The following is a 20014-nucleotide window of genomic DNA, read 5'->3' as shown; positions in this document are numbered from 1 at the left end:
ACCTCAGAGATGACTCCACACATGGATATCACCAGTCAACACTGAAATCAGACTGATATATTCTTTGCAGCCAGAGATGAAGAAGCTCTACAGAGTCAGCAAAACAAGACCTGGAGCTGACTGTGGCTCAGATCATCAGCTCCTTATTGCAAAATTCAGACCAAATTGAACAAAGTAGGGAAAAACCACTAGGCAATTGAGCTATGACATAAATCAAATCCCTTATGACTATACAGTGGAAGTGACAAATAGATTCAAGGGATTACAACTGACAGAGTGCCTGAAGAACTATGGACGCAGGTATGTTACAATGTATATGAGGCAGTGACCAAAATTACTCCAAAGAAAAATAAATGCTAGAAGGCAAAGTTGTTGTCTGAGGAGGCTTTACAAATAACTGAGGAAAGAAGAGAAGTAAAAGGCAAGAGAGAAAGGGAAAGATATACCCAACTGAATGCAGAGTTTCAGAGAATACCAGGGCAGATAAGAAGGCCTTCTTAAATGAACAATGCAAAGAAACAGAGGAAAACAACAGAATGGGAAAAATTAGAGATCTCTTCAAGAAAACTGGAGATATCAAGGGAACATTTCATGCAAGAATGGTCATGACAAAGGAAAGAAACAGTAAGGACCTGACAGAAGCAGAAGAGATTAAGAAAAGGTGGCAAGAATACACAGAAGGACTATATAAAAAAATGACCTGGATAACCATGATGGTGTGGTCACTCACCTAGAGTTGAATATCATGGAGTATGAGGTCAAATGGGCTGTAGGAAGCATTACTACGAACAAAGCTAGAAAAGGAGACAGAATTCCAGCTGAGCTATTTAAAATTCTAAAATCTGATGCTTTTAAAGCACCATACTCAATATGTCAGCAAATCTGGAAAAGTGAGCTGTGGCCACAGGATTGGAAAAGGTCAGTTTTCATTCCAATCTCAAAAAAGGGCAATGCCAAAGAATGTTCAAACCACCATACAACTGCTCTCATTTCACATGCTAGCAAGGTTATGCTCAAAATCTTTCAAGCTAAGCTTCAGCAGTATGTGAACCGAGCACATTCAGATATACAAGCTGGGTTTCGAAGAGACAGGAACCAGAGATCAAATTGCCAACATTTGTTGGATCATGGAAAAGTAAGGGAGTTCTACTTCACTGACTATGGACTTCTGCTTCACTGACTATGCTAAAGCCTCTGTGTGGTTCACAACAAACTGGAAAATTCTTACATAGATGAAGTACCAGACCACCTTACCTGTATCCTGAGAAACCTGTATGTGGGTCAAGAAGCAACAGGTACCTCCAATTAAAATAAATAAATTTAAAAAAAAAAAAGCAGCAACAGGTAGAACCAGACATGAAACAATGGACTGGTTCACAATTGGGAAAGGAGTACATCAAGGCTGTATATTGTCACCCTGCTTATTTAACTTATATGCAGAGTAAATCATGCAAAATGCCAGGCTGGATGAATCATAAGTTGGAAAGATTGCTAGGAGAAATATCAACAAGCTCAGATATGCAGATGATACCACTCTAATAGCAGAAAGTGAAGAGGAACTAAAGAGCCTCTTGATGAAGGTGAAAGAACAGAGTGAAAAGGCTGGCTTGAAACTCAACATTAAAAAAACTAAGACCATAGCATCCAGTCCCATCACTTCATGGCAAATAGAAGGGGAAAAAATGGAAGGAGTGATAGACTCTTTGAGAGTACCATAGACCACAAGGAGATCAAACCAGTTAATCCTAAAGGAAATCAACCCTGAATATTCACTGGAAGGACTGATGCTGAAGCAGAAGCTCCAATACTTTGGCCACCTGATACAAAGAGCTGACTCACTGGAAAAGACCCTGATGCTGGGAAAGATTGAAGGCAAAGGAGAAGGTGTGGCAGAGGAAGAGATGGTCAGATAGTGTCATTAATTGAATGGACATGAATCTGAACAAACTCCAGGAGATAATGGAGGACAGAGGACCATAGCAGGCTATAGTCCATGAAATCAAAAAGAGTCAGACACAATTTAGCAACTGAACAACAACAACAACAAGAGGCATCAGTGGTCTGCTAAGCATCAGCAGAGGCTATGAAATCACATCACGAGATGTGATCACTCCACAGTGCAGAGGTCAAAAATCCAAACCCGCAGTTACCTGAGAACTTCACTTTGCCCAGGATGTGATAGATGTTTCCAGAGAATGGACTCGGCTTGATGGAGGACTGAATTGCTGGTGGAGGAATAGGACAGGGTTGTTACTTATCTGGGGGCAGAGGCCAAGGCCAGGGCAGCACAGCTGGGAGGGTTAGACGCTAGAAAGGCACCTCCTCTAGGGTTCACAGGTACTCACACCAGTTCCTCCCCCAGTGGCTCTGCCACTGTACCCAGGGGATGGGACACCTGGGTCCTCAAATTCCTCTGCCTCCTTTCAGACCCAAATGGTGAGAAGAGATAGCACACTGGAAATCAAAATGGTGCCAGAAAGTGGGGACAACTCTGGGGCACTCTTTTACCGGTGCTCGGACATGTTCCAGTCAAGGCTTACCTTTACACTTGGCCACAAAGCGAGTCTTCTCCAAGGGACGACCAAACCATACACAGATCTGAACCATCAATGGGAAGACTGATCCAGCATCAAATTTACCTTCATACCTTAAAAGGTTTAAAAAATTATAAATATAAGTAATTGGGGCTTTGAGTGTTATTACATACTACATTCGACAGAACTGTGTATTATCATATTTGAATTCTCCTATACTCATATTCCATTTTGTGTAAAAAACACCTATTTGAAAGCATATATGTCTCTTTCATCTTGAGACTGGAAAGCATGTTTGCCCCTTCAGAGAAGGAAGAGTGGACTAGCAATTTCTTCAAGTCAAAGACCTCTTCTATTTTTGAAGCTTGCAAGTATCCCAGCTGGGATTAGGGGTCCCTCCTCGTATCCTTTGGCCCTTACTCAGGATCCCCTCCCACTTTCTTCTGGGCTCCCACTATGCCAATTCCAGTTGAGCTATTTCAAATCCTAAAGGATGATGCTATGAAAGTGTTGCACTCAATATGCCAGCAAATATGAAAAATTCAGCAGTGGCCACAGGACTAGAAAAGGTCAGTTTTCATCCCAATTCCAAAGAAGAGCAATGCCAAAGAATGCTCAAACTACCACACAATTGCACTCATTTCACATGCTAGCAAAGTAATGCTCAAAATTCTCCAAGCGAGGCTTCAACAGTACATGAACTGAGAACTTCCAGATATTCAAGCTGGAAGGCAGAGGAACCAGAAATCAAATAGCCAATATCCACTGGTTCATAGAAAAAGCAAGAGAACTCCAGAAACACATCTACTACTGCTTCATTGACTATGCTAAAGCTTTTGACTGTGTGGATCACAACAAGCTGTGCAAATTCTTAGAGATGGGAATATCAGACAGATCACCTTACCTGCCTCTTGCAAAACCTGTACGCAGGTCAAAAAGCAACAGTTACAGCCAGACATTGAACAACGGACTAGTTCAAAACTGGGAAAGGAGTACATCAAGGCTGAATTTTGTCACCCTGCCTATTTAACTTATATGCAGAGTACATCATGAGATACACACACTGGATGAAGCACAAGCTGGAATCAAGATTGCCAGGAGAAATATCAATAACCTCAGATATGCAGACAACACCACCCTTATGGCAGAAAGCAAAGAGGGACGAAACAGCCTCTTGATGAAGGTGAAAGAGTAGGGTGAAAAAGCTGGCTTAAAACTCAACATTCAAAAAACTAAGATCATGGCATTCAGTCTCATCACTTCATGGCAAATAGATGGGTTAACAATGGAAACAGTGAGAGACTTTATTTTCTTGGGCTCCAAAATCACTGCAGATGATGACTGCAGCCACAAAACTAAAAGACGCTTGCTCCTTGGAAGAAAAGCTATGATAAATCTAGACTGCGTATTAAAAAGCAGAGACATTACTTTGCCAACAAAGGTCCGTCTAGTGAAAGCTATGGTTTCTCCAGCAGTCATGTATGCATATGAGAGTTGGACCATAAAGAATGCTGAGCATTGAAGAACTGATGCTTTTGAGCTGTGGTGTTGCAGAAGACTCTTGAGAGACCCTTGGACAGAAAGGAGATCAAACCAGTCAATCCTAAAGGAAATAAATCCTGAATATTCATTATAAGGATTGATGCTGAAGCTGAAGTTCCAGTACTTTGGCCACCTGATGCGAAGAGCCAACTCATTGGAAAAGACCCTGATGCTAGGAAAGATTGAAGGCAGGACAGGAAGGGGATGACAGAGGATGAGATGGTTGGATGGCATCACTGACTCAATGGACATGAGTTTGATCTAGCTCCAGGAGATGGTGAAGGACAGGGAAGCCTGGCGTGCTACAGTCCATGGGGTCACAAAGAGTTGGACATGACTGAGTGACTGAACAATGACAATAACACCTATTCTTTAAAATCTAAACAAGCCTCCCAAATACTATGTTAACTCTTTGTCACATTTGATGCAAACACTTTCTTACATTCTATTGTATTTTCTGATTAGTCTTCTTTGTTTCAAAATTGCACTGCAGTTTTTGAATTTTATACTGTAGCTCACTTTTTGCTATTTCTTTAAAGCAAGGTGGTGGCATAACAATTTTCCAAGACTGTTCTCTGGAGACCATGGGCTTCTCGGGCTTCTATGTTCAGAGTTGCATCCTTAGGAGAATTTGGAGGGGCCAAGGGAAGAGTACAAGGTTTCCTTCCAGACTAGGAACAAGCTGCTCTGCCAGGGGAGGTAGGTGTGGGGTCAATGACTACAGAGGGCTGTGAGAGGGGAATGGCTGAGACTCTGCACATCACAAAGCTGAGTTCATCCTAGAGCTAATAAAGCCTGTTCACTCTGAGGTCATGGCCCTCATCCAAGGAGAGAGGGGAGTTACGTACAGGGATGAGCAGGAATCTGATGATGGTGATCTTGATAAAAGAGTAATTTATCTGATTCCTTGGAGAAGGGCATGGCAACCCACTCCAGTGTTCTTGCCGGAGAATTCCATGGACAGAGAAACCTGGTGGGTTACAGTCCACCAGGGGTCGCAAAGACTTGGACACGACTGAGTGACTAACACACACACACAAGTGTGCATGCTCCCTGAGGCACCAGGTAGAGATGGCAGAAGTCTCAGGACTAAGCCCAGAGGCCTAGTTTTGGCAGCACAAAGGTCAGTAGCTACAGCCACTGTAGAGACGAGTTTCACCCCAGAAGCGCCATCTTTTTTTTTTTATTTTTTAGCTAAGATATTACTGCCTTGTTTAGGTACAAGGAATGATCCACTTACCCACTATTTAATTATGATGTGACTCAAACCAAAGGTTCCTTCTAAGAATAAGCATGAAAATTTTCAATTTTACATATCGACCTGCGTTTTAAAATAGAATAGTACTGATTGTACTATCCTATTTTAAAAAATAGTACTCATGGCTGAGGGGTAAGGATAATAAAGAGGTGGCTGAGAGAAGTGAGTAAGGATAATAGAGATGAATCAGACCAACATGAGGGATCAGCTTTGGCTTGCCTTGAACCTTCAGCACAGCAAGCCTAGTTATCCTTCCCACACAGGGACAAGTGCAGCATGGCAGAGAAGAGCACAGTCTCTGCTGTACAGCAGAGATTAACACAGCTTGGTAAATCTACTATACTTAAAAAAAAAGAAAAAGAGTACAGGCTCTGAGAGCCACACAACCTGAGTTTGAAACCCAACTCTTTGATTTACTAGCTGTGTGACTTTGGACAAGACATTTAACTCCTGGGTGCCTCAGTTACCTTGTCTCTAAAATGAAGAAACTAATGAAATCCACTTTGGGGCCTGGTTTGAGGATTAATGAGATAACACAGGCTGAACTCTTAAGAGTGGCACTGTGAACAGAACTTTCTGTGATGAAGGAAACGTTCTGGATCTGTACGGTCCCACAGGAGCTGCTAGTTATAGTTAAGCAGGTGAATAGGGTCTTGTGTGACTAAAGACTAAATTCTAAATTTTACCTCATTTTTATTAATATATATTTAATTTTATTAAGTAGCCAAATGTGGCCAGTGGCTGCTATACTGGAGAACAAAGTCTTAGAACAATGTGTAGCACAGAGTAAGTGCTCAAGTGATGCTGGAAATATGACAACAGTGCACTTCACATTCTCTTTTCTCCTCTGCTCCCCTGAATCCGGAGGACAGGTTTAGGCTGGGAGGCCACCTGCAGAGAAGAGAACATCCTCTGGGCCACAATAGCAGGCAACCTATCTGTCAGATGGGAACCCCAGAGGACTGACTATTCTCAGGAGTGACTCTTTCACTCAGAAGGGTCATAACTCCTTGGTTCCATGCCAGCTACCTCACTCTTACCAGAGGTTGGAGGCAACAAAGGACGTCACTGTGCTTAGTACTCACAAGATGACTTCTTAAGTCTCAACATTCAGCAAGGGTCTCAATTTGAGACCGAGATGTGGATCACTGGGATTCTAATAAGGCCAGGAGCTACCGGGACTTCAGGCCACTGCAACTGCCATTGTCACCCTCCCAGAGCACACCTAGTATTTTCACTTTTTCTTTTCTGTAAATAATCATTGAGTTTACAAAGAAATCTTAGCTATTTTTCAGTGATAATACTTGCCAGCCAGGGTACATTAAATATCGAGATCGTAGCATCTGAGGACTTGAAAAACTATTCTCTGAGAGAATCAGTTCAATGTCTTCATTCCTTTAAAAACATACAGAAAACCCAGGTTAGTCAGAACTATCAAACTTAACCTGCGCATTTTCCTTCCCTTCCACACCCCTGTATACACACACAAGTACATACATATATACTTTTTTCTGTTATTTCACCCTTATATACTTTAATATGCATCTCTAGAAACAAGCAGATTTTCACTAATTCTCACCTAAGGAATTTAATATGGAGGACCAGCAGCCTTGGTATCTCCTGGGAGCTTGCTAGAAATGCAGGATCTCTAGACTACTCCAGACCTACTAAATCAGAACCCTCATTTTAATAAGATCCCCAAGAGGTTCACATGCATGCTAAAGTTGGAAACTATTGATCTAACAATATACATCCATTTTCAAATTTCTCCCTTTAGGGGGGACAGAGCACTCAGGGTCCAATCAAGGATCGTTCATTGAATTTATAATTTTAATTTTCCTTCAATCTGGAAAAAACACCTCCAACTTTTTGTTTCTCAAGGAATTGACAATTTTGAAGAGTACATGGTCAGCTGTCTTGTGTCTCACAACCTGGATTTGTCTGGTTGCTCCTCATGATTAGATTCATTTAAACACTCATGGCAAGAGTAATGGCCGAGTAATGTGTTCTTCCCACAGTGTCATATGAAGGAAGCACATGATTCACTTCGTCCCATTAGTGGTCTTGCTGAGTTTAATATTTTGGTCAATGTCATGTCTTCTAGATTAGACCTTTTCATTGTGAAGGTCGTTTTCCCTCTTTGGAAGCAGTAAATAGTCTATGGAGTGACAGATACTTTCAGTCAAGTGAATATCCTTTTCCTCAACAATCTGTCACCCACTACTTTTAGCATCCACTGATATTCTTGCCTAAATCAAGTTATTATATGAAAGGTTACAAAATGGTGTCTTTCCAGTTCTATAAACTCTTATTTATTAGCTAGCATTCTTCTATAGAGGAGAGCTTTACTGTTCCGTCCCCCTCCCTTTTTAATTTTTTTTAATATCACCATAGACTCATTTTATTCCATGTGCTATAATCCATTAGTATCATGGTTCTCTCATACAACAACTCAACTTGTCTCAAACTCAAGTGGGACAAACTTCTTAAGCTAGCTTCCGTATCCTTTTGAAATACCTCCACTAGTTTTTGAATACTTCCCTGCCTTTCTGGCATAAAATGCACTAGGCTCACATTGTACTTTCACTGCCTAAATTGCAATCAACCAGTTCTCCAAGGAAACCAGATACCTTTTAGTGGGGATTGGTACTTAGAAATTAAGATCTAGAGGTAAAGGTATTAATTGCTACTGTGGTATTATTTTTGGTCCCTTTTAATGGAAAGAGGGAATATACATTTTTTTGAACTAATGAATTTATATTGAGTCCCCCATTCAACTCTGACATCTGCAGGGTTTTTCCTTACTGTTCCCATTTCATATTTATAATCTCCCTTCCCTAATGTTCAGTGATGCTGTTTGGAATTCGGGTTCCAACAGAGGATTATGTTCAAAAGTTACTTGAATTATTTTGTGTGCGTATGGTTGTTATTACTTTGATATACAGATGGATTCACTTTTTGTATTTTTTCCTCCTTGTTGACCTAATTTTTGAATATGTAGAATATCTGCAATGCTCAAAGGTCGAAACTATATAAAAAGTATACAACTCTTAGTATCCTTACATAAAAAGTCACTAATTTTCTATTTTTAGGTTGTAACTAGAACCCAACTCTACGAATTAAAGATATAATTTCCCTGTGTTTTTATGCTATTTCTCTTGTATCTTAACATACAGAACACTGAGAGAGTCTTGACTTGAATCCTTTAATGAATGAGAATGTGAATGCATCAAAAATAAAACATCTCAAAACAGTACAGGATACTGACATGTGGGAATCCTCTTGGTGATTTCTACACAGCATCAAAAGCACTTGTTCAAGACCTGGCTTCTGTAAATGCTCAGGTCTTAGATACAGTGGAAAGACCCAATGGGTCACAGACAGCATGCTGTATCTGAGAAAGTGGTCCGTCCTACAGAGTGAAGTGACTGTTAAGTTTACCTGGTGACAATCCCGTTTTCTGCAAGAATGAAGGCTGCAGAAGGATTGGCAGCTCTGATGAGGCTCTGCAGCTGAACAAGGAGAGGATGCCTCTGCTCCATAGTGTGACTGGTGAATACCACATTACTAACCAGGCCTGCAGAATAAAACCAAAAACAACTCAGCCTTCAGAGTTCTGACTGGGGCTGAGGGTTTGCACAAATGTGAGCCCTTGTTCCCTCCCCTGATCATCCCCTTTAGCAGCCCCCTCATGTAGACACCCTTGCCCCTCAATACTGATATAACAGCCATCATTCTGTTCTTTCTGCAACCTCTGGAAGTGAATGGCCTCAGCTCTGTAGCTGCCTCTCTTCCTAACCTCCTCTGTCTTCTTAATTTCACTTTGATACCTGGAGCTTTTTCATCAAATGGCCCTTTCCATATCCCATGAACCTCCTTAGGAACTGCTGCCAATGACTTTCACCAGTTCAGAACACATTTACCAACACAAACTGTATGTCAGGTGCTAATCATTCTTAAATAGTGCACAGTCAAGAAGGCTCATCCATGGACTCACAATTACAAGGTAAGTTCTAACAAAGATATTTACAGAGTGACACAGTAAGGATAGGTGGCCCATATAAAGAGATGCTGTGGAGTGGGCCACAATTACTCCCATACTTTTGTGAAAATACAGAAGTAAAATCCACAACACTGTGACACTACTGATAATTTGGAAATCAGAGAATTTAATCACATCCCAGCATGCCAACACAATTATAATATCTCTTCCATATCTATTCTACATGGCTATGATCATCGCATACACACCACTTCTACTATAATGTCACCTGCATCTGTATGATTCAACCATTTTTACTGACAATAATGTGAACATGTCAAACATATATAAAAGTAGAAAAAAATAATGTAATGAATGTCCACATGCCCATCACCTGGCTTCAAGAATTACCAACATTTGTCTAATTGTATTTCTTCTGTATCATACTCCCACCTTTTCGGCTTTCCTTGTCTTCCCCACGGGATGATTTTGAGGCTAATAACAGACGTCCTATTATTGCATCCAAAATATTTCAGTATGTATTACCATAAGATAAGGACTCTTTAAAAAAATGAATGGGGCTTCCCTGATGGTCCAGTGGCTAAGAGTCTTCCTGCCAATGCAAGGGACACAGGTTCAATCCCTGCTCCAAGAAGATCCCACATGCTGCAGGGCAGCAAAGGCCACACACCCCAACTACTGAGCCTGTGTTCCAGAGCTCGCAAGCTGCAATTACTGAGCCCACTTGCTGCAACTACTAAACCAGCACACCTAGAGCCAGTACTTTACAACAAGAGAAGCCACTGCAATGAGAAGCCCATCCACCACAATGAAGAGGAGCCCCTGCTCTATGCAACTAGAGAAAGCCGGTGTAAATCAATCAATCAATCATAAATAAATACACAAATCTTAATAAAAAGAATGATTAAGCAATAAATCTTAATATAAAATATCTAGTCCATATTTAAATGTTTATGACTCAAGAATATTTTCTTAGAATTAATTGTTTCGAACCAGGAATCAAAGCCCCACATTATATTTCATTGATATATCACATAATTCTCTTTCAATCTATAGTTTCTCCTTATTTGTCTGTGATTTATTTGTTGAAGAACTGCTTCTTGTATATTTCTTGTAGTCTAGATTTTGCTAATAGAATCTCCATAGTGTTCCTTAACAGGTTAGATACTGTTTTATACTTCAATCTTATAAAAAAAAGTTCTTGTTCTTTTTCAAACTTAAGTTGAATGCTTAATTCGTTATTTTAAAAAGCCATAATGAGATAGCACCTCACACCTGTTAGAATGGCTATGTTTTTAAAAAAGACAAGAAATAACAAGAGTTGGTGAGGATGTGGAGAAAAGGGAAACTTGTGCCCTCTTGTTGGAAATGTAAACGCTATAGTGGTACAGCTACTATGAAAAATAGGATGAAGATTGCTCAAAAAATTAAAAATAAAACCACCACATGATCCAACAATTCCACTTCTAGGCTGATACCAGAAAGAAATGAAATCACTATCTTGAAGAGCTATTTGCACATCCAAGTTCATTGCAGCATTATTCACAATAGCCAAGCTATAGAAACAACCAACAACCTAAGTGTCCATTAGTGGATGAAGAAGATAAAAGATCAAGGCTGTATATTGTCACCCTGCTTATTTAACTTATATGCAGAGTAAATCATGCAAAATGAGGGGCTGGATGAAGTGCAAGCTGCAATCAAGATTCCTGGAAGAAATATCAACAACCTCAAATATTCAGATGATACCACACTAATGGCAGAAAGCAAAGAGGAAGTAACTTCTTGATGAATGTGAAAGAACAAAGTGAAAAAGCTGGCATAAAACTTCAACATACAAAAAACTAAGATTATGATCTCCCTTAGAGGAGGGGTGGCCATGGAAGAGATAGATAGCATCACCAACTCAATGGACATGAGTCTGAACAAACTCCAGGAGATAGTAAAGGACAGGGATGTCTAGTGTGCTGCAGTCCTTTGGGTAGCAAAGAGTCAGACAAGACCTAGCAACTGAACACCAATAACAAATTCAACTCTGCTATTATTAACATCATCTCTTTTTGTTTACATTCGTCTGTTATATCTTTGTCCATTCTTTTATCACCATCCTTAGTTTTAGATGATCTTGTGTAGAACATCATATAATTTAATTTGATTTTTTGGTTTAATCTGAGATAATTTTCCTTTTAAGAGGTGTTTAATCCATTTACAGAGAAGGAAATGGCAACCCACTCCAATATTCTTGCTTGGAGAATTCCATGGACAGAGACAGGAGCCTGATGGGCCACAGTCCATGGGGTCGCAAAGAGTCGGACATGACTGACAGCACAGCATATCCCACTTGCATTTAACGGTACTTTGATCCTATTACCTTGTTTATGTTGAATTCTGTTTAAAAACATTTTTTTTTTTAACCTTTACCAGTATGATCCTACATTCTGTTTTCTGCTTTCCTTCTGATAACTAAAGTCTGTTTTAAGTTCTTAGGACAGCTATTCTGTCATCTTTAAACAATGTCTTTTGAGTTTTCCGCATGAGAGACAGGGAAGTTCATGTACCTTTTAATTCATCCCACTTCTCCACCATCACATTCTGGCTGGTTATATTAATAATTTTATAGTTTCTCCAAGTGGGTATTTTTATATCTTTAAAGAGTATAAATACTCTGTATAACCTGATTTAACAACTTTAAAATTTACTGATCTCCCACTTGAGAAAATGTACAGATAACCTCTCTTACTGCTTCCTAATATTTTATTAAATATGAGTTCATTAAAAAAAAATATGAGTTCATTTATAGGTTTTTGAGATTTTCAACATTTATATTCTATTTTGTAATAGCATTCTCATAGATGTTGTAATTAGTTCTGTATCTAAAAAGATTTAATGCTCATCATTAATCTTTTCACTAACAGAAACTAGTTTTATAAATAATTAGTTGATAAGTGAATGTTTCTAAGTTGTAAGACTTCAGCTTTCCTAAGTAACCTTGTAACTGTAGGACTCTGACTAATGAGTATTCAGTACAGAGGACTCTTACCAATACTATTTACTTCAATAAAGTGTTTGGTTTTGTAAAAAATTAGCTATACTTAGTTTTTGAGGGCAAAAGTCATAATGTATGGAAGGGTTCACAAGAGAAAACAAATTCCCTTTCTCCCCGGCTACCTACTACCTTCCCCTGAAGACAACCACATTTATCAGAGTCTTCTTCCAGGTATATGCTGAGTTTATACAAGCAAATGTGTATATATACATTTTTCCCATGATTAGTGGCATATTATACTATTCTGTACTTTGTTCACTAGCTTACTTCTTCTTTAAGATCTTTTCTAATACCTTACCACCCCATCCTCCCCTCATGCCACCCTGCTGTCTCCATTTCTTTAAACCTAGGAGAGCGCCTTTGAATAGCATGGGCGATGCTTAAAATATGATTTATATTTTTATTTATCTTCTTATTTGTAAAAAGATAGCATAAAGATGAAATCGTGAGTTTTAGGGTCAAGAAAATCTGAATTTGAATTCTGGGTTCTACTAATTATTCATAGGTAATATTAGGCAAATTGCTCAACTTTCTCTCTGAGCCCCAATTCTTCCTCTGTTAGATGGGAATATGTACCTCCAGGTTATCGGTGAAATGCTTATCATAGGCTACAGAAAGTAAGAACTCATTAAATGTAACCTGACACTACTACCACCACCATCATCTACACCAAGGAGACTGGACTGACCCATTCCTCAGACTGACAGGCATGGCTGTAGCACGTGGACCTTAGTTACCCACAGCAACACGCAGGAAGCTAAGTCACGTGACTCTCACCAGTCTAGGTTATTGAGCCCATGGTTTAGATGAGTGGCTATCACTAGTTTGAAAGCAGCTTCCAGGATCCCTGGCTTCGGCCTCTGCCTCTGGTCTGGGGCAGAAGTCAGTGATACTTCCTTTCACCAATTATACTTAAAAAGTGTTCCCAAACTCTAAAGATTGACTCTAACCTCATAACCATATTCCATTCACAACCAGGGAGCAGGGGTTAGGAGATTGATGTCAATGGTCACGTGTTACGATGGGGACAAGGCACACACAAAGGGTATGCTGTCACTGTTCAGTTGCTAAGTCATATTCAACTCTTCGTTGACTCCATGGACTGCAGCATGCCAGGCTTTCCTGTCCATCACCATCTCCCAGAGTTTGCTCAAACTGACATCCATTGAGTTGATGATGTCATGCAACCATCTCATCCTCTGTTGTCCCCTTCTGCTCTTGCCTTCAATCTTTCCCAGCATCAATGAGTTGACTCTTCACATCAGGTGGCCAAAGTATTGGAGCTTCAGCTTCAGCATCAGTCCTTCCAATGAATATTCAGGATCGATTTCCTTTAGGATTGACTGGGTTGGATCTCTTTGCAGTCCAACGGACTGTCAAGATCTTTTCCAGCACCACAGTTAGAAAGCATCAATTATTTGGCATTCAGCCTTCTGTATAGTCCAACTCTCACATCCATACATGACTGCTGGAAAAACCATAGCTTTGACTATATAGACCTTTGCTGGCAAAGTGGTATCTCTACTTTTTAAAACGTGATCTGGGCTTGTCATAGCTTTCTTTCCTAGGAGTAAGCATCTTTTAATTTCATGGCTGCAGTCACCATCAACAATGATTTTGGAAAATAAAAAATTTCCCCCCAAATAAAATCTGTCACTCCTTCCACTTTTTCCCTTTCTATTTGCCACAATCTTGGTTTTTTGAACTGTTGAGTTTCAAGCCAGCTTTTTCATTCTCCTCTTTCACCCTTATCAAGAGGCTCTTTAGTTCCTCTTCACTTTCTGCCATTAAAATGGTATATCTTCACAGCTGAGGCTGTTGATATTTTTCCCAGCAATCCTGATGCTAGTTTGTGATTCATCCAGCCCATCATTTAGCATGATGTACACAAAAGGTATATAATATGTCTAAGACTGTAAATGTCAGGAAGTAAGGCTCAACTGCTGAGCACAGAATCTGCTTCCTGGGTGCCTAACAAGCTGTTTGGGAATCTATTGGTTTTTTGGTTCGGAGACATGAATCCTGCTCTTCTCAAGTATCTGTTAGTGCTCCATAGCAAGTCAGTCAGCCTTAGGCAAATACAGCCCATCTGCCTCTGCAGAGTGCTCGAGAGACCCCTGAGGATTCAAAGGCGAGTTTCCCCGGTGGCTTCCCCTGACATTCAAGTGGTCACTTGGTAAGGGCACACTGACTGCTGAATTCCCCAAACCTGGGCCCTGGTGCATCCTCCACTCTCAGTCCCTGCTACCACTTGCCTAGTTTAGACTACTGCTCTTTACTAGGTTAGTGCTCATTCTCTCCACTTCCAGGCTTCCTTTACTACAATTCATTCTTTCTCCTGTAGTCAGAGTAATCTTTCAAAAATGTAAATCTGATCAAATAATTTCCCCACTTAACACATTTAATGCATCCCAATTACTTGTAGGCTGATATCTAAACTTCTTGGCCAGTCTGACCTACCCGCATGCTGCACTTCTTCAGGGCTCTAGTCACCATCAGGTCTTTTCTCCTGCTGTTTCTTCTGTCTGGAACTATCTTTTCCCTCCTTTCTTTTTTGGAGGGCCAACTCCTACTTCAGGTTGTAGACAATTTAAATAGCACCTCTTCCAGAAGACTTTCCTAATCCCTCAGGACTGGGTTAGAGCAGGTATTGGGTAAAGATTTGCTGAACAGATTGAATAAATGAACTAAGTATAATAAAAGGCACATGCAACTTGACCTCTGAGGCAGCTGCCTAAGCAACTAAGCTGTGGGTACACACGCCAAAAATTTTCGCACTTGCAAGTCTGAGCAAGTATTATTCATCAGACAGCCATTTTAAAATGTAGCTAAGATTAGATATACATATTTTGGTGCAAAATTCATTAAGGTATGAAAAGGTTCAGTATAAAGTTTCTTCTTCCCTTCTCTGCCACCCTGAACCTTACTTCTCCCCAGAGGCAACCACTAACAAGCAGATTTGGGGTATGTCTCCTCAGACAGTCTATGCATATACAAGTATAGAGGAATATACAAAACCATATTTTCTTAACAACTACTTCTACACTTAAAACTTCTATCCCCTAGGTTTTCAGGTATGGCCTAGATATGGTAATAGCATAAGACTTAGAAATTCAAATGCAGAGTATGTCTACTTTTTGTTTATTCTATTTTAAAAAGGCTCCTCACATGCCTTGCTGGTCATAAGCTTTAACATTAAGATGGACCATCTGCACTCAGCGTGTCAGAGAAACCTCCTAAGAAAGGTGACCCTGGTAGTGCCTGTGCTCCCATTCCCATTTACAAAGGTCACTCTGGAGGCTGCAGGTAGGCAATGAGGACAGTCTGGGGAGCTTACTGCCAGAACCCCATGTCCTGGTGCAGCTACAGGAAGTGGCTGGGGCCTCTGGAACCTAAGTAAGACAAGGCTAGGCAGCCAGGCCCAGAATGTGGCACAGTGGGGAAGGAGGTAGGGTTCTAGAAGGGTCAGCACATTCCAGAGAGGGCAGTTATGAGAGCCAGCTCCTGCAAGGGTCCATGAAAGTCCCAGGGTGAAGACAAGAATACCTGTGGTGTATCTTGCAGTGAGGAGCCAGGAAAGGCTGAGAGATCTGCAAAGGCCCTTGGATTCTATTTAGTATCTTCTTGGGCAAAAGAAACTGAAGAGTCAGTCTAATGCAAACATGCCAACCTGAGCAGCATGCACCAGAATCACAAGCTCAGGCTTGGCCTGCCTGAGAAAAAGTTAGGGTCTAAGTCTTTGACAGACACCTTGCTCAAAGTCCTGTTTGCCCCACGAGTATCATGTAGACAAACCCTGTGGGCTTTGGATTCTAGGTCAGGAATTGGACATAGAAATGGGGCTTTGCTTTATGGAGAAACAAGCAAAAGGATTATCCCCAGCATTCCTTAGGCCAGCTATGCAAACTGCTACCTGCCAAGAGGAAATGCCATCATTAAGGCAAGGTACAGCAGTTATCTGGAGCACAAGGTGAAGAGGCCATCGTGGGCAGTTTCATCCTGCTTGGGCCATCCTTCTGCTATGTACAAAGGAATGGATACTTGGATTTAGCCAATGCCTCACGAGTCGGCTGTGAGTGAGCAGGCAGCCTAGCCTGGCCCATTCCCAAGAGTGGAGAAACATCGCTGAGGCCTGTTTGACCATCCCAGTCTGGCTAAAGGCTTCCAGCAGCCTAGAAGAAATCAAACCTCACTTCGTCTATCTATAGGTATTTTTTTTTAATAATTTTTTATCACTAAGTTGTCGTACAGAAGATTTACAATATTATACTAGTTTCAGGTGTATAGCACAGTGATTCAGTCTTTTTTCAGATTATACTCCTTTGAATGTTATTATACAATAATGGCTCTAATTCTGTATCTGATACAATATAAACTTATTGCTGTTTACACATAGGAGTCTTTAATCTCTTAATCCCATACACATAATTTGTCCCACCACACTTCTGTCTCTCCTTTGGTAACCACCAGTTTTTTTTCCATATCTGTGTAGTTGCTAAGTTGTGTCCAACTCTGCGATGCCATGGACTGTAGCCAGCCAGGCTCCCCTGTCCATGGGATTCGCCAGGCAAGAATACTGGAGTGGGTTGCCATTTCCTCCACCATACAGATACTTCTAAAAGCAGGTCGTGGGAGCAAAATGTCTGCTCTCTGCTTTAAAGCTAGCATTATAATGAGCTGTGCTGGTCATTTAATCATTGATATTATTCCCTAATCCTTGGATTTCTGTAATTCACATCATTTTGTGGCTGCAGTACAGTGCTTTTCTCACTGTAAAATAATCCCTTGTTATAAAAGCAATGAATCAGAACTTGACTTATGAACAGGAGCAAAGGAGGCAAATGCTCCCTTGGGACATGAAATGTTTGTCTACCGGTGGCAGATTCCACCTCTAAGGGAGGCACTAAATCTCTAAGGAGAAAGAAATACTTGCCCTATCTCCTGTCTTCCCAGAAGGCCAGTGCTCATGGTGAAACCAGGCTGGATTAGTCTATAGGGTCCTCTGTGCCCAGATGTAAGGAGAAGATGTTTACTATCTTAACTATCACTTAACCAGCCCCTTGCACTTCAGAAAACAGCATATATGGCCTCAAAGCCACCTGTCCACATCTGATCACATCCCTAGCTTTCTTTTTTTTAAGTTCCCTGATCAGGGATTGAACTTGGGTTGTGGTAGTGAAAGCACCAAGTCCTAATCACTGGACCACCAGGGAATTCCCCCTATCTTTCTTTATATAAGCACAGAATTGACATACATTGCCTTTGAACAATGAGTTGGAAGGCTGTGTTAATGAAATATGCCTACCAAATGCCAGACAGAACTCATTCTGTCTTGGCTTAAAAGGGCTATCCTCTTGTAATACTGGCCCAGGTTTGTGGATGGTAAAGACAGAGCACTTCCCTAAGGTTCTTTGCCAAGGCAGCCTGATCACTTTTCCCACATGCAAAGAAGGGAGAAGGGCACTAAAGGAGAAAGTGTCAAGAAGCCAAGGGGCATCAGGGTGGCAAACATCGTGTGATCATGTGGTGGACATGGGGTGGACTATAGCCCACACCCTTGGCTTTGATGATGACTTCCAAACATTTATCAAAGGATCAGACAGCTCTCCTTGGTTATCTCCTGGACCTATGTTTTCTCCTATGTAGTCTATTTCAAGGATATGTACCACCAACTTTCCCAATTTCCCAAGCTAGAAATCTAGAAGTCATTCCAGATACTTCTTGTTTCAATGTCCCCCATCCAACCTGTTACCACATCCTATTGACCCAGCCCCCATATAATCTCTTTGATCTACCTTGGGTGGACACTGTGGATAGACCCAGCCAATCTCCATTCAACTCTGCTTCTAGGGTGCAGTGGCTAAAAAGCAACAGGGGCCTCTAAAAAGCTGGACCTGAGACTCCTCAGTGCAGCAAACACATACATTCTTCTCTCCAGTGACCCAGTCTCCTGCTCTGCACAGCCTCCAGCTCAGCTCTTTCCCAAGACAATAGCTCTGCTAATGCTCTGTTGTCCCCATTCCCTGTAGGCTGGCAATGGGATCAGCAGGGCAAAACTGTGCTGGGGACACTGAGTTATTTTCTTCTGTCTGATTTCTACTTGCTGGGCTGCTTCAGGAAGCCCAGACCCCAGGTCTTCTGACAACAATAAGCATTTTATCACTACTGTAGGAAATTTAGAATTTACTCTGGGTCTCCAGCCACTATAGCTAATCTGACTAAATACTGCTGCTTCCAGACTGCCAGATGGTAGGACAACGCAAGGTTGAGTACAACCTACAAGATGGGTGGATTTTTCAAAACATTATAAAGCAGATGTGGAAAATCTCAGTGTATGTAGGAGAGGGTTAAAGGAGAAGGTTCTACTGGGCCATACTCTGCACTCATGGGACAGAAGAAATGCATCAAAATCTTGCTGATTCGCAGACTAGGAATACTTATTCAGTCAACTGACATTAGTTGGAAGGGAGGGCAGAGTTAAGTGCAGCTCAAAAGAGGTGTTGACATGGCAATTTATTATCATTAAGAGACAAACTCTTGGAAGAAATCCGCCTATCAAATATGATAACAGCAAAAAATGCCACAGTCTTCCCTGGATCAGTTTTGTTTTAGATTTCAGAATGGTAGGTGGGAACATGAAGAAAAGTCTGTTGCATCTAAACAGAATTTGAAAGGCATGCAAGCAGGATGTAGAGCACATTGCTAGCACATTGCTTACCTTGCGAACACTGGTCAAGAAACTTAGGAAAGAGAAATCTACGGAGAGAAAAGAAATAGTTAAAACAATTAATCTCAGGATTTTCACTGATTTCTCACAAAACTTTGACTATCACTAACATATAAAATGGCTTACTCAGTGGGGCAACTGGCAGGCAACACTGAACATTAAGGATAGCCATGGTTATACAAAAGGTATTCATAGTTTTGAACCAGAGTTCCCTAAGCCAGAAACCCTAAAGAAGTCCCAACATAGTGAATTCTTGGTGGAATGTTGAACAGGAGATCCCTGTTCAACACCCAAGACTATAGGAAACGGAGAAAGAGAGATTGCTCTTTTTCTTTTACCCTGAAGAGGTACTGTCCTGTTAGTAAAGGGGAACTTTCAAGGGAAAATGAGAAAAATTACATTTGCCTAATTCTTCCAAGGGCCTTCAACAATGAAGTTGCCATATTTCCTGTTATGTGCACAACTAAATCCGGGTTCCCCTTTAATCTTTTTTAAAAGCGTTTGTTTATTTATTTGGCTGTGTCTGGTGTTAGTTGTGGCAGGTAGGATCTTTCATTATGGCATGCAGACTCTCTAGTTGTGCCGCACAGGCTTAGATGCTCCACGACATGTGGGATCTTAGTTCATGGGTCAGGGGTCAAACCTGCATCCCCTGCATTACAAGGAGGATTCTTAACCACTGGATCACCACAGAAGACCCTGCACTCTTTAACCTTATTCTAAGCTCAAATGGTGAATGAAAAGTAGGAAACTGACTGAATAGATTGAGGGTGACTAATTCAAAGTATGAGTTAACAACTGTAGCTCTATAGTAAGCTCCAGAGAAACACTCAATATTCTTAGTGTTTTAAAACTTCTAAAACACCACAGTGCTCTTCTTGGTGAAGAAAGCCAATACTAATGA

General features: G+C 40.9%; 1 protein-coding gene across 2 annotated transcripts in view; it reads right to left on the bottom strand.

The window, feature by feature from the left end:
- DNAAF9 (dynein axonemal assembly factor 9) overlaps positions 1-20014 on the bottom strand; it is a 174129-nt gene that overhangs the window by 9685 nt on the left and 144430 nt on the right. For both annotated transcript variants that reach the window (XM_061126714.1, XM_061126715.1), the window contains 5 exons: positions 19102-19139; positions 8776-8911; positions 6643-6729; positions 2541-2647; positions 2151-2225 (listed from right to left, as the gene is read on the bottom strand). In XM_061126714.1, the coding sequence (XP_060982697.1) occupies positions 2151-2225; positions 2541-2647; positions 6643-6729; positions 8776-8911; positions 19102-19139 (443 nt within the window). The remainder of the gene's footprint in view (positions 1-2150; positions 2226-2540; positions 2648-6642; positions 6730-8775; positions 8912-19101; positions 19140-20014) is intronic.

The sequence above is a fragment of the Dama dama genome, chromosome 23, assembly GCF_033118175.1.
Source record: "Dama dama isolate Ldn47 chromosome 23, ASM3311817v1, whole genome shotgun sequence".
NCBI lineage: Eukaryota > Metazoa > Chordata > Mammalia > Artiodactyla > Cervidae > Dama > Dama dama.
Note: the sequence above shows the minus strand (reverse complement) of the source record. Positions and strands in the feature narration are given on the sequence as shown.